The following is a 15,611-nucleotide window of genomic DNA, read 5'->3' on the forward strand; positions in this document are numbered from 1 at the left end:
ATTTGTCATATGTGACATTTCAGGAGCGACTTTAGTCAGAGTTGTCGCAATAGATAAGGATGCAGGTGACAATGGTCGAATATCTTACGTGATTACATCGGGAAACGACGAGGGAAGATTTTCAGTAGGTTACGAGTCCGGTATAGTGAGTCTGGCAAGACCCATGATCCGACCCACGGAACTCGAGATCACGGCCAACGATCACGGATCACCGCCACGCAAGGCCACCCTGAAGCTGACCTTGACCCTTGCCGCTGGACAAACCAGAGGACCTCCTCGACTACTGCTTTCTAATCCTGTCGCTCGGATCTCCGAGGATCTTCGAACTGGCGCATCCGTTATGGACGTTGCTGGACCAGCCATCGTCGATCAAGGTAAGAAAAGACTCTAATGATTATTTATTTTAGTAGTCTGTAAGAAAATTTGTCGAGCAATTTATAATCTCTTTTTGATAAATGATATATTTATCTTTCTTCGGCATTGTTAAAAGAATTAATCGAGTTCAAATGGCAGAGTTCCTGTTATTAGGAATATAATCATGATATTAGAGTGGATCACGTTTTAATACTTTCGTATCTACTCTTATTATTTTTTCACGATCTTTTCTAAAGAAACATATCACTCATCATCATCATCATCATCATCATCATCATTGAGTTCTAGTTGAAATTACAACCTCGGTTCTTCTATCTTCATCTCTTCTTTCATCCTCATACTCGATTCTCTTGATCTTCCTCTCTTTCAGCAAAGAGATATAATACTACTTTCCTGGTATACTCTATAAGACACCACCTACACGTACGGACACGCGAAGGGTACATAATCGGAGACCTCGTCCACGAAGGATGTCCGTTCTCGGCTAATAGAAAAGCCTTGCTATGAAAATACCTCGAATAATTGCCTTGAATCCGACCGGTACAAAGCATTATAGTAAATTCAACGAAATGACTCGCGGGACTACGTTGAACTCAAGAACGTGTTTCCTCCTTCCTTCCTTCCTTCCTTCCTTCCTTCCTTCCTTCCTTCCTTCCTTCCTTCCTTCCTTCCTTCCTTCCTTCCTTCCTTCCTTCCTTCTCGCGAAACTTTGCCTTATTCCGATAGATATAAAACAAAAAAAAAGTAGTATTTAACTTTGATCAACAAGATCATCGATTAGTTTACAATTGAATAAAAACAAAAATTAATTAAAAATTACAGTAAACACATTCAGATATTCACTAAACAAATTTAAAAAACAATAACTATTAATCCTAGTATTTCTCTTATTGCACATGAACACTATAGGGGAATGGTGTTAGGATTTTGAAAATAGTAATCCTAGTAGCAAAGCTTACGTACATACTTAGTAGTAAAAACAGTTGGACAACATGGTATATAGCTGGTTTGCCCTTATCTACGGGGGTGCTCGTGTATCAGACGAGCGCATTAGCGCAACCCCGAGAGAAGCGGCGGCAGGACGAGTGTTTCATGGGGCGGTGGGTTGGAAAAACAATGGTCACGTATATCATCGTGCCGCCAAGCTGCCGCCAAGCTATACGCATAGGCCATAGGGCCCATAGGCAAATCACCAAGCAAACACACCGACGACACATACTATCATCGTCTACGATTCTTTCTTTCTCGTATTAGTACCTGTTCTTAGATGCATGTGTATATACAGGTACTAGCAACCTATCACTGGTACGCACATGCTACCAAACGTGTTTAGCCTTCGCTTTGTTCTAAAACCGCTAAAAATCGACAAGCAGATAGGCCGATTTCTTCGTCCTATGGAATTTGAGAGCTTCGAACCTGCTCGTGTCTCTTTTCTCTTCCTCTTCTAGAAGGAAATTTTTATCGCATCAAGAATTCCTATGCTATTAAGGATCAGAGGAAACACAAAGAAAAAGTTATTTACCGATTATACTTACAATTAGTTTAATATCGTCGATCGGATCGATTAGAATATTTCGTTGATTTTTAGTTTTTTTCTTTTTTGACCCCCTAATGATTTTATATTCTTGATCTTGCGTCAGGGTTGTATGCAAAGTAGATTACAAGTACATGAGATATAACTACATGTTATAATAATTTATCCCTACATTAAATTCTTTCGGCGACTTCGAATTTGTTTTATTTTTTTTTTTCTTACAAGAGATCTTTTGCAAAACGTGAGAATTTATTGGAGGACTCGAGTTTCTTTTTGTACAAATGGAAATAAAGGAAACAGGTGAGATACGAGAAAGAAAAAAACCAAGGATCCTCTTCTTTCGACGAGGCCACCCAAATTCCGATTGAACAACGCGCGAATTTTTGGTCCTTGGTGTTAGCCGTCTTACAAAATTTATCCATTCAACATCTGGTTTTTCTCGATATTATTATTTTATAATAGACAAGAAAAAACCAAAAAATATCTTATCATGAAAGATTTAAAACGATAAAGAATCTCATAGCCAAAAACTTCGAAAGAGTTCAACGTTGTTTGATCTTTTTTGATTTAAAGGAGTGGTCAAGAAAGATCTGCATTTCATTTCCAACAGGTGAATTCATCCTACCGGAATAGTTGCATTCTTCAAAAAGATAAAACAGCTATTTATAATCCTAATCGAAATAAAAGAGATTCTTATCTAAATTATCTTAGTCATTTGACTTTTCTTTCATCTATATCATTAGAGAATCTTTCGTTTCTTCTAGGCAATATTAGCTTCAGCATACCGACAAACGTAGCCGCAAATAAATTCGCTATTTCACCAAATGGCCTTGTTACTCTTCGAGGATCTTTGGATAGAGAAGAAGTTTCGGAATACTATATACCAATCATCGCTAGATCCTCCAAACTTTTGGATATCACAACTTTGGAAGTACAGGTTTTAGATGAGAATGACAACAGTCCGAAATTTCGTGCTGGATCTTGCTACACTTTGGCTATACCTGAAAACGGAGAAAATTCTATTATTCATACGATTGCTGCTATGGATGCCGATGAAGGAAAAAATGGTGAACTATATTACAGCATTATTGGTAAGTTTTACATTGACGATAATAAAAACCATCTTCTTGCATCAAATAATACAATATAAATTTAAAAAAACACAAACTTTTTTATTTATCAGGTGGCAATATTGGAAATAAATTCAATTTGGATTCTACGACTGGTGAATTATCGATGATAAATCTGGATCGTGAAACCGTGCCAAAGTATGTTCTCACGATATCAGCAAAAGACAAAGGACGACCAAGCTTAGAAGCTCGTTGTAATCTGACAGTGATCATTCTCGATGTAAACGATAATGCACCAATCTTTTCCCAAAATCAATACACCGAATCACGTTCTCGTGGTGGACTTCAAATCGATTACAGTGGCTATAGTTTATCCGGTGGCTTTCAATATGGATCGTCAAATTATCCTACGAGTTATCATCCTGGAAAATACATCGCAACCATTTCGGAAGATGCTGCACCAGATTCAAGTGTAATGTCTGTTAGAGCAACTGATCCTGATCAAGGTGTCAATGGAAAAATCACATACGCGATTGCTGAAGAAAACAGCTGGTTGTTCAGGGTTGACAATTTGACTGGTGTTATAACTACAGCTGGGTGAGTAATATTTTATATTCAAATGGATCGTAAATTTATTTCACTAATCAACTAAAACGTGTTTGTCGCATATCATAAATATAACAATAATTCTTTTTCGATTCGCGCGTATTTCTTTATTTTTTCTTTTGGAATACTCGAAGCTCTGTTGTAAGATAAAACGAACTGATAGACCAAACAATTAAAACGTCCAATTTGTTTTATGACTTCCAAAGAATTTCATCCGACGAGTTTCTATTTCTCTTTTACTTTCTTTCTTTCTCTCTCGCATCACGTAGAATTACAGTCTAGAACTTGTCTACCTAACACCGAGGAGGAACGTATCTTCGACCAATTTCATCCAAGCGTTAATTGCCGCGACCTTTATTGCGCGATTAGGATCATCGTGAAGGGATATTACGTTCGTAATGCTACGTCGTAAAACGTAGAAGCTGAGAGAAAGAGAAAGGAATATATAGAAATAGATAGTGAATGGTAGACAAAGAAAATAGAAGATCCATTCTCAAAGAATGAAGAAGTCCGATGATATGGCGAGCGAGGGAGGATAAACGTAGAAAATGTTCTTAGGAAAGTCATAAAATTATAAAGTCCTCTGATGCGCTTCGCGGTCATTGTACTGTAGCCGATTAGATGATTCTGTATGCATAAGCCGTTCGTGTAGCTCGGTGACTAGAGAGACGGAAGAATAGATTCTTTTATTCTTCATCGCTATATCTCTCTCTTTGTTTTTTTATTTCTTCAGTTATCCTGTATCTTTTAGCAATGCGTATTCAAACTTTCCTTTTCCTTTTTGTTTTTTTCTTTTAAATTTATTTTATTCGTATAAAACTGCTTATTAAACTCATATCTCGGAACGTCGTTAAATCGAAAAGATTTTTCTAAACTTCCGTCTTCCCAACGGTGCATTACTAGAATCACGGTTTAACTAATTAATAGATGATTTCACCGTATAAATGCAACAAACTTTGATCTTAGCCGTGCATACTCGGTTCAATTTTCTTCGTTAACCTGTTCGTTAATAATAATGTTCGATCTGGCATCTTAGGATTCATTCGAATATTTAATTATGCGTTTAGAGAAGGAAAGAAAGAATAAAGGAAGAAGAAGAAGAGGGATAGATAGATAAATAGATAGAAAGAATCTCAATTGGTAAAACGTTCCGTGAACGGTGCACGCTTTTAACGATCGTATCTTATTCAGGACCGATCCATAAAGATAATCTTTAAGATATGGTAGATTCCTGTAAGAGATCCTCTTTCCCTCCTCCTCTGCCATCATCTTCGTCAACGTTGTCCTCGAGTTGTTTACTTGAAACGATTGCTCAACATATGCATAATGAGATCCGTTTCTTCATTAAAACCCTTGAAATTCGCTTCACAATAAATTTCGTCTAACTTAGGAAAGTACCAAGAATGGATAGAATTCAAAATGTATTTTTATTTTAACACACTCGATGACTCGAAAGGAGAACATCAAAATCTCCATCTTAGAACTACGTGTCAGGGTCTTAATTTAGAAAGCAAGAAGGAGGGTTGGTTAATCCCAATGGAGTCGGACATTCACTCGTTAGACCTTTTGTTTATTAATCCACGTTTCTCAAGAGCCTCTCTCATCCTCCTCTTGTCTCTTCTTCTTTCGTCTCTTTAAAAGACGCTCAACGGTGCGAGAGCGAAGGTAGAGAAGGTTCGACCGTAACAAGACGGAACTTTAAGGTAGAATGAGGGGGAGTGAAAAAGAAGGAGAGAAAGAGATGGTATTCGTAGCTGCGAAGGAGGAAGGCAAGGGCGTACTTTTGCGGCACGACAGCCGTGTGTCATTTCAGCGGGACACCATGTGGCATTTCAATGCATTATTTCAACCGGCAAAAAGGCTGATATGCAAAACGAGATCCCTAGTCTGGTTGGTCTCCTACCTCCTTCCTCTATCTTTCTCTCTTTCTCTCCTCTCTCTCTTTGTCCTTTTTTTAAGCGATCAGTAGCCAGGCAAAGCCGCACTCTCATGTCGCGTTGTTACTGTTGTTGCCGTTATTGTTGTTATTGTTTCCACTGCTGTTACCTTTGAAGGCCAACAGCGTCCACCGCCACGTACCCTGGTCAGCTCTAACGTGTACAGAACCCTGTTTATTTCCTGGACCTCCCGGTAGATAAAACGCGAATTCTCAAGTCGGATTTGGTCCTCGTTAGATCAACAAGATAGTACAGATTCGATGGAAGATCTGGAGTAAGGCTGATTCTGGTTGTATGATTCGCGACAAAGCTAGCGGATCTTTCTCTTCTTCTTCTCTTTCTTCTTCTCTTTATTGTTCTTGTCTCCTTGGAGAAGTCCTTCGAGAAGCCATTAACGCTCGTGCCGAGTCAAAGGGGACACCGAAATACTTTGTAAGCTATCTTGATCTCATGCAACTCGAGCAGCCCATTTAGAACGATTTGCTTGGGGTTTGGCTTAACGAGGTAAAACAGACGAGAAAGAGAAAGAGAGAAAAGACTTTGTGTGTTTTACGTAAGAAGCATTGACGACGACAAGGAGAAGGATAAGAAAAGAAAAAAATAAAGAAAAAGAAACAGAAACAGAAAGAAAATAAAAAGAAAAAAACAGAAATAAACGGGAGTTTATCAGGAATTGAATCGATCACAGTTCGAAAATGATAATTCACGCATTCCTTTTCTGCGAGTCCGCACGATTAAAGACGCGTATCGGTTCAGCACAACATCTACCGCTTAGAGTGGATCCGCAGAGTTATGGTAATGGTGGACGTGGATTACACAAGATCGCCGTGCGCGATTAAGGTTTCCGTCACACAAACAAGCTGCCCGCCACGGAGCCGCCATCTCCTACTTAAATCCGGACTTCCATAACCCCCGTGGACGTTTCCCTTGTCGATTCGTACTATCGCTTATTCCTCGATGAATCGCCCAATGAGAGAACGTACGAATGGCAGAAAGTGATAAATTCCTGCCATATTCGGACCCGACGTATTTTATCGTATTCCAAGTTTTACCCACCTAACAGTCGATCTACATTATCAAACATGAAACGTGTATGAAACGTGTGTGTATGCATTCTTTAACAAACAAACTAACAAAAGCCAGGAATCTCTTTTTCCTCCAAATGAATCTTATTTATTCAACGTGTTAGTAAAGTATCTTTATTGGTAATTTCAGGCCCCTCGATCGTGAACGTCAGAGTTTGTTCAACTTCTTAGTCGTAGCTACGGACAGTGGAAAATACGACGCTAAGAGTACGTCGATACCGATTGAGATCACCATCACCGACGTGAACGATAACGCACCGGTTTTCGAGGAATATCCTTTCCGTGCTAGAGTATCGATAGGTACTCAGCCAGGTCAGAATGTACTTCGAGTCGTGGCGAAAGATGCCGATCACGGTGCTAACGGTGAAGTCGTTTATTCGTTTGTGCACGAACAAGAGAAGCCAAAATTTCGTATACATCCAAGTACGGGAGTAGTCACGGCAACTTTATCATTGTCGCAAGACAACGGGAAGACCTATCGATTGGAAGTCCTAGCTCGGGACAAAGGAAATCCACCAAAAAGTGCTAAAGGTTTGATCGAAGTTCAAGTAGGAGAATCAGCCGATTTAGGCCCAACTTTAAAATTCCAAAATGAAACTTACGACGTGGTGGTCCAAGAGAATTCCTTATCTGGCACCGACATCGTCCAGATAACTGCCGTTCGTTCAGACGGCAGGAGACAACACGTGTCCTATTCGATAGGATCTGGAAACGACTTTGGTACATTTGCCATCGACGAGGATACAGGATTATTGCGTGTGAACGACCCAGCCAGACTGGACGCCGAGCTTTGGAACGATCTAACGGTCAGACCGAATGATGAACAACCAGACGAAGGCCGCACGAATACTTGGGGTAGATCTCTCGAGAATCAACAACCTAAGGAAGAACCGAGAGAAAGCTCCAAGCACACATTGACTGTCGTTGCTAGAACTGCAGGACCGGATTCCCTTGAGGCCTATGCCAAGGTCGTTGTAAGGGTCTCTGACGTCAACGATAATCCACCTATTTTCACACAAACGCAATATTCCGCGACGGTACTTGAGGGTAATACTAAAGGAGATTTTGTGGTCAAGGTGAGAATAAGATTGAAAATATATAATCAGTTATTTGTTTTAGTTATCTAATTTATAATCATTTTCATTTTACAGTTATCAGCAAGCGACGCGGATCAAGGATTGAATAGCAGAATACTTTATCATATAGTTGATGGTAATCCAGACAATGCCTTCACTATTAGTCCACCTTACAGTGGCATAGTTCGGACCAACATAGTACTCGATCGTGAGATTCGTGAAAAGTATAGATTAACGATCATTGCAACTGATCAAGGAAACCCACAGTTGACTGGTACAGCAGCTCTTAGCGTCAGAGTAATCGACATCAATGATAACCATCCGACATTTCCTGAGCATAACGTAATCTCCGTGTCTGAAGGTAAGTTTTGCAATAAGAAATTAAGACAGGAAAAAATGTAAAAGGAAAAGATAGAAATTTGGTGACTCGTCGTTTGCTAAGGTAGTCAGCAAGAAATATTTTCTCAGAGATTTATAAGAAGACGAAGGATACCGTGGCCTGTTTCGACACGGCACAGAGCACACAGTGATTAGCTTCTCCCTGTAACCACCCTACACGTATGCTGTAATAGCTTAATTACCTTGCTTTAATTAGCCAATAAAGTGGAGCGTTGGATGTGAGCCAAGTATATACGAGAAGAAATTCGCTGAGAGAGAGAGGGAGAAAGTCTTTTTAACGATTCGACGCGCGCGCACATCTCTTCACTACGAGATGCGAAGAGGTTATTATTAAAGGGGCGAGTTTCCAGCTTTCAGTTAAGCTCAGTGTGTCTTATTACCTTGCACTTTAAATCACAGGACTTGTCCCCAAGATAATTTGTTCGTTGATCGATCGCGTTTATATAATAAACAATTAGAATGAATACTATAAACAAGTTGAAAATAATAATTCATAACACTTGTCCATGAACCCATGTCAATAAATGATGACGTATGACGTGTTACTTATAGTAGTTTTCAAGCTAATCAAATTTACATCGTAACAAGTGAGGCTTAACATTTAGCCGGTAGCAAATTCCACCTTGAATCTATGAGGAAGAACCGATAGTACGTAGTAAGTACGGTTCGGGTTTCAATCGTCGGTCTCGCGTGCACTCGTCTTCACGTGCAGGTCTCTCGAAATCTAGCCGCTCCTATGCAACAGCGACTGCAGGTTAACCGGTCGCAAGGTCGCCCACGCGAAGAGAAAAAGAGACGTTCGTGCTGCAGGACGAAGTGTGCCACGATGATCCCCGTCCCCTAAGAACCTACAGGCAGAAAGAGAAAAAGATATATGTATACATGTACCTATATAGCAAAAGAGCGAGAACAGAGAGAAAGAGTTAAGTTAAAGAGGGACGAAAAGCGTAGAAAGAAAAGGTAGAGAAAGAAGAAGAAGAAGTACCACGAAGTGAGGTGGGAGTAGTGCGCTTTGCTCTCCAAGTATAAAGTTAAGTGGTAAAGGATTTATGCTGGCATTAAAGTCCGACTGTTCGGAACAATCTGCATAACTTAGGGCACGCTGCCGATGCGGGTTTCGTGGCTAACCATTTCTCTCCTTCTTCGACGTCCTCCCTCCCTCCCACCTCTTCCATTCACTTTCCCTCTCCGAAGTTCTTACTTGACGGATACGATTCAATGTTCTCGAACGTGTCCCGATCGAATTTATTTGTAATGTATATACACGAATATCGAGCCGAGTTTGAAACAACCAAATGGTTTATTCAATAGGATTAACAATTCATAAAGTACGGGATAAAAAAATCTAATGGAACATATCGTAGGAGGTGTGGAAGAAAAAAATAAAATCACGTAATAATTCGTTTAAAGTACAAAACCTACCATTCCCTTCGTCATGAAAAATCCTGATAGCGATCTTATAATTCGGATGATCCTTAATTCAAGTCCATGCTAATTGTCGGAACAAGTAAAGGACGCTTCCCCTTCTCCACTCGTTAGGTACCATTCCCTCTTACTCCTTTACTTGTATTTTTTTTTGTTTCTTCAGAACCTTGAAACCTTTCTTCAACATCCAAGAAGAAGCTCGCGCGTTTGTGTACTCTCGCGCGCCGATGGCGTAACGCGAGATTACTATCTAATTTGTATCGCCATAAAACTTGAAGCCGGTGTAAACGAGGCTACCTACCACTTCTGTCCGCGATGCCGTGCCCGATAGAATTTATTTAACACCGCCCGCACTCGTGCACAACGAAAGGGGACACGGAAAAAGAAAAGGATATACCGGTAGCGAGTTAGCGCCGCGGATCTTTTCAGAAAGCCACCTGCAAGAATCCCGTAGAAATGTCACTCGAACGAACGAGGATCTGATTAAGGACCGATTAACAATATTCTCTCTCAACCCCTCTTCGTTCAAAACTTTAACCTTTTTACCCTATCTCATCATATATAATAATTAATAAAAGAAAAATATTATATTCGCTTTTAATTCCCAGTAATTTTCCTCGTTACGATAAAAGATAGAAATTGGATTATTTTTATAGAGGATATTAATTCGCCCAGAGATCGTTCTGCCCCAATGGGAAATATGCTCGATGCGAGGAACATATCGATGAAATCCTTCTTATCCTTTTTAGTTGTTTTCTATCCCTTTCTCTCTCTCTCTCTCAGGATTTCCTTCGAGCGTAAATCCCCAACAACGTCGAGGCGATAATCATTAGGGTCTCTCGAAACGGAAATCGTCTCTATCGCGTCTCGAACGGCTGCTCCGATCTTATGCACATATGTATGTATATATGTATGTAATACCTTTCGCCGATGCGCAACAAGGTCGAATTTGAACGTGGCACGTAGTAATCGTTCTTTATTACCCCGCCCCGGAATAAGAAATTTAATTACCCGTTGCGTTAGAATGAGAGGTGCGGTCGTTGCTTGATAACTCGGAGCCTTGCTCGCGTTCTTGCTCGAAGGCTCTTTGAGGGCCACGTGCACCTATAGCGCAAGCGCGCGACCCTTTTGCCAGGGGAGGATTTAATCAAAGGCATCGATCGATTCCGAAAGTGGCATTGACACGAGATATCGAAACAATGGTAGACCACCGACGAGTAGATTTTCTTCCTTACATGGAACACACCGCGACCATCTTATTCCCATCTTGAGATTTCCGTTCTAGGAAGCTTCGGAAACAGATCCAGGTACTTCCAAGTAATCGAAATTAATTGTATTCGCGTTAGAGTTAAATGGGTCTTTCTAACATCCTCTAAGAACATTCTAAAAAAATATTTGGCTTGATGCTTAAGAGGTTCGTCATTAAACGATCGTTAAAACAAACGATCGTTCGGTATAATCCTCTTTTCTATGTACATATATGTATATACACAGTTATGTACTTACTTACGAGTAGTCTGCTTAGCGTCGAGATTAAAGGCAACGTTTATAATCTTCGCATCGTCTTTCATCGTTTCAATTCTAATACCCGCATTTCGAGAACGTAAATTTTCCACCCTGACAATATCTTTCTCCAGCGTTACGAGTTACGAGGTTGGAGGGGAAATTCAAAAGATTAGTCGATACGTAAGGCACACTCGAAACCGATTTACACGACTTTAACGATCCGCGTTGAAATTTATGAACGGATTCAGCCGCGTGCCAACTAGTTGCCGAGGCCCCCTCGGACACGTCGCGCTCCTACGGAATAATTCTTTCATCGCCGCAGGTGTTGCAAGCCAGTCGATGTTGCTGACTCCACCAAGAGTGTGAACTCTCCTTCGGAATCGAATTCGAATGTCTCGCGATTCAATGTCATCCATTTTCATGTAATTCTTTTACAATCTTCTAAGGTTTGCTTACACTAATACGAAGACTGTCGTACATTTTTATTAAAAATTGAATTATTTATTTATTTATTTAATTATTTATTTAACGAGTATAGGAAAGAGTCGTAAAATTCGATTACACTGTCGAGAAGAATGACGAATAACGAGGAACTTATGAACGGATGTTAATATCGATCGATGAAGAAATTTTTACGAGAATAAACGTCGAAGGCTCGTTACGCGTTTACGAGCCAAGAGAAATTATTACTACTAACCAAAATGGAGAGTCTTTGAAAAAGAGTTAGCTACTCGCGACAACTCCCCTGCGATCTCATTGCTGAGAAATCCATCTCATTCTCTCTAGAGTGCTTCTTCTTTGCACGAGAGCGAGATAAAACGACGCGATAGTAAGAATCCAATGCATTTTAAACGCGACTCCATTGAAGGGAGCTCCTTGCCATCGCAAAATGGCGCCACACGATCTTGTGAAAAGAATAAGAGAATGAAGAAAAACAAGAGAAAAAAGGCCAAGTTGATGCTCGACTTTCGTATCGGAAAAGATCGTCACCGTTGACAATGCGAGACGAAAGATGTCACGCGAATGAATAAAAATCATTTCTTAGTAACCACAACAAAGAATAATAACATTTTCGCGATAACTTCTTAATTGAAAGTCTCTTTGTATACAATATAATATTGTACTTGGATTAAAATGTTTCAATGGTTTCTACTTATTTAAGAATAATTGACTATTGTATAATATACAATGTAGAAATGTATTCGTAATATGAAATTATGAGATAGACTTTAAAATACATTTATATATTCTTACCTTAATCGTAAATAATGTTATTTCTAACAATCTTTTGTATTTGACAGGTACTGCAGTAGGAAGCGTATTAACGACCATGACAGCGAACGACGTGGACAGTTCACCTGCATTGATTTATCGCTTTAGCAATACAACGGATCCTGGTCCGTTCAGCATCGACAGATATGGTGGGAAAGTTATTTTACGAAAACCATTGGACGCAGAAAGAAAATTCGAATATACTTTAAGAGTAATTGCAAGCGATGGAATACACGAGGCAACAACAGATATGACGATACGCGTTGCTGATTTGAACGACAACGCTCCGAGATTTCAACAAACTGCCTACGTTGCTACACTCTCAGGTTGGTATCTAACCTTTATATACAAAGTATAGAAGAACTAAAAGTGAAATAGATAAAAGAATTCTCATCGAATAGGATTTCATTTTATCGCTTCGTCCTTTGATTTATCTCAAAATGATGCTTTTTCGAGATTACCCACGGCCTTCTTCTTATTATTATTCTTCTTCTTCTTCTCTAGCTGCCATATTTACTATAGTTGGACCGTATCTTGTTCAGAGTTCAATGTTATATCATCCGATAGCCTTTGTCGACCGTAAAGATCATAAGATTTTCTCAGATACATCGGCGATTCGATTCCAGTAAATTGTTCTACTACTCTTTCTATTTTCTTTCTCTTTATCGATGATAGAACAATGTGAGAAAGTTTCATTGCTTTTTAGTTGGCGTACAATTGCATTTATCTCGGTACACGATAACAAGAGATCAACGATTAATTGTCAAAGGACAATCCCTTTTCCCCCATTAATATAATAGTTTATGAAAATGATTGGTACTTAAATATCTTCTGCTGTTTCGCGTGATTATTCGCGATCTTCCAAAGACAAGGAAATTAAAATAAAAACTATCGATGTTGGTTGGAGAAGAAGAAAAAAAAACAAACTCGCAGCTTGATAACCGAGCCAAAGATTTCAGCTTGCTTTTGCATGTATTATTTTGCCGTTGAAGGACGAGGAAGAAGTAAGAGAGAAAGATGAAAAATGAAGAGAAAGAAAGAGAGAGAGAGAGAAAGAGAAACTTGGAACGAGCCCCCTCGGTGCGAAATAAACGCGCGTTTAAAAACTGGTTTTTAGTAGACACGCGTTGTCCTGTTGCCCGTGTTCCAAACTCGAATTGACACCGCGCCGAGATAAAGCGCGCAAAGAAGAAGAGGGAGAAGAGAAAGAAAAAGAATGAGAGAGAGAGAGAGAGAGAAAGCGATGAAAAGCTAGCTGCAAAAGAGAGAAGAGGATTGTCAAGGGGGGAAAGGAATAATGTGGGGTGAGGCGGTGGATTGCAAACGCCTCGCACATAAATAAACGCGGGGACACCGTTTGCGAGGCAGCCGAAAAGCCGCCTTCGTTCCAACCACCGGCCGAGATCGCCGGCTTCGAAGTCTTTCGAAACTTATTAAAAATACATAGGGCCAAGCCTAATGGTGTATTTGCTTGCCGGAGAATGGGAAACAGGGTGAAATCCGATTGGCAGAAGGATTCTCTCTAGAAGAACATGTTTTTGGACGATCTTACGAATTTACATCTTATTTTTTTCTTCTTTTTACACATCGTGAATTCGTGACACAAATAAAAAAATGTCTGCATAGATAAATATAATACAACATTTTAAAAATAATGTTACAATCGCGTTGTGTTCTCTCGACGAGATGAAACTGAAGGAACACATTCGTGTATGTATGTGAGAAAAGTTGGGATGGTCACGTGATACAATGAGAGAATTTGCAAAGCGGGTTCTTGTCCGGGGATCTTACGCACTCGGCAATAATTATACGGTCCGTCCCTCTCGAAAGGGTTTAAAGTCCCTTTTGCCATCTCGCGTTGTTCGAGGTCGTCCTACCACCTCACCTCCGAACATCCCCCAAAGGGCAACCGCGAGCTTTATATGCTCCTTATTTCCGATCCTACCAACCTTCCTACCTTCCTCCTTCTCCTTGGCCTCTCGCTTTACGCCGCGGCTTGGCACATTAATGCCGAGTTATCCGACGATTTGAAACGCATCGAAATGATTTTTGTGCGCACGGGGCCCTGGTCAGGCCCAGGGCTCCGCCGAGCGATTTATATAACTGGTTATTATTTCATACTTCCGTTCGGTCCGATGTCAGGACGGCTTATCCTCCTCCTTCGTCGGGAACGAGCCAAAGAAGAAGAAGAGGAAAAAGATGAAGAGGTGGAGGAGGACGTAGCTGGAAGAAGAAGAGCCTAAGGGTACTTGACCTCGACGCGCGTGATCTCTCGATCCTCTCTCGAGAACTCTTTTCGAGAGGTCCCGCGGCCTCCTACGATTCGATAATCGATTCTCACCGAGTGCGACGCAAACGTTTCTTTCTCTCTTCTACCTTATAAAGCTTTTCGGTGTCGCCAAGACCCACACTCAGTAGAAGAAGAAGAAGAAGAAGAAGAAGAAGAAGAAGAAGAAGAAGAAGAAGAAGAAGAAGAAATCGCGTCCCATGTCCGACGCGACAATAATTACGTGCTGGAAAATTTATTATCGGATCTCCCGAGCGTCATTCGCGTGAATTATCGTCTTTCGGGTTCTTGAGAATGTTTCTCTCTCTCTTTAACTCTTACTCATTCTCAAAACGTCTTAAACGACCAATAGAATATGTTTTCTAATGGAGCGGATTGGGTAGACCGAAATAAAAAATATTATTCTCTCTTTCTTTCTTTCTTCCTTGGTCTAATACGCATTGCACTTAGCATGGCTAATTTAATGCGTGGGTGACGCCATGAAACTTGCGTTGTGATTACAGTTACACGCTTTGTTCACGTTTGTTTAACTCCTTCTTTTATGTTTCCTGTAGAAGGACACGGTGGACTGCAAGAAATACTCACGGTCAACGCTACAGACGACGATTTCACGGAAGACAATAGTAGAATACGATATTATCTTTTACAACCTGTCAAGGGTTTCACCGTTCATCCAAGTACTGGTGTATTGACAGTTAATCGTACAGCAATACCAAGACCATTACCAAAAGAAGTAGAACTGACGATTGTGGCCGAAGATCATGGCAAACCATCGGCTTCAGCGACTTGTTCCGTCGTTGTAAGACTCAGCAGTCTTAAGAACACTTTACCTGGACGAGAATACAAAATCAATGCGAAGGAGAACTCATCGAGAGGCAAGACTTTGATGAGATTATCGGATGTCGATCTTTTGGACGGTGCTATCGTCGCTGGCGACGAGACTGGAGTTTTCGAAGTGTCCAGAGGAAGATTGATCTTGGCTAAATCGCTTGATCGAGAAACGAAAGACATGTGAGTATTATATTTCCTTTTTTTCTTT

The 15,611-nt window shown here is 40.4% G+C and overlaps 1 protein-coding gene across 1 annotated transcript in view; it reads left to right on the forward strand.

Moving 5' to 3' along the window:
- LOC107066250 (dachsous cadherin-related 1) overlaps positions 1 to 15,611 on the forward strand; it is a 47,631-nt gene that overhangs the window by 27,506 nt on the left and 4,514 nt on the right. Inside the window, exons 9-15 of the mRNA XM_015320721.2 lie at positions 24 to 374; positions 2,674 to 3,000; positions 3,093 to 3,576; positions 6,738 to 7,683; positions 7,759 to 8,044; positions 12,315 to 12,611; positions 15,127 to 15,583. Of these exons, the coding sequence (XP_015176207.2) occupies positions 24 to 374; positions 2,674 to 3,000; positions 3,093 to 3,576; positions 6,738 to 7,683; positions 7,759 to 8,044; positions 12,315 to 12,611; positions 15,127 to 15,583 (3,148 nt within the window). The remainder of the gene's footprint in view (positions 1 to 23; positions 375 to 2,673; positions 3,001 to 3,092; positions 3,577 to 6,737; positions 7,684 to 7,758; positions 8,045 to 12,314; positions 12,612 to 15,126; positions 15,584 to 15,611) is intronic.

This window comes from Polistes dominula, unplaced genomic scaffold (genome assembly GCF_049000335.1).
Source record: "Polistes dominula isolate Pdom_NZ unplaced genomic scaffold, Pdom_raw_medaka contig_16, whole genome shotgun sequence".
In the NCBI taxonomy this organism is placed as follows: Eukaryota; Metazoa; Arthropoda; class Insecta; order Hymenoptera; family Vespidae; genus Polistes; species Polistes dominula.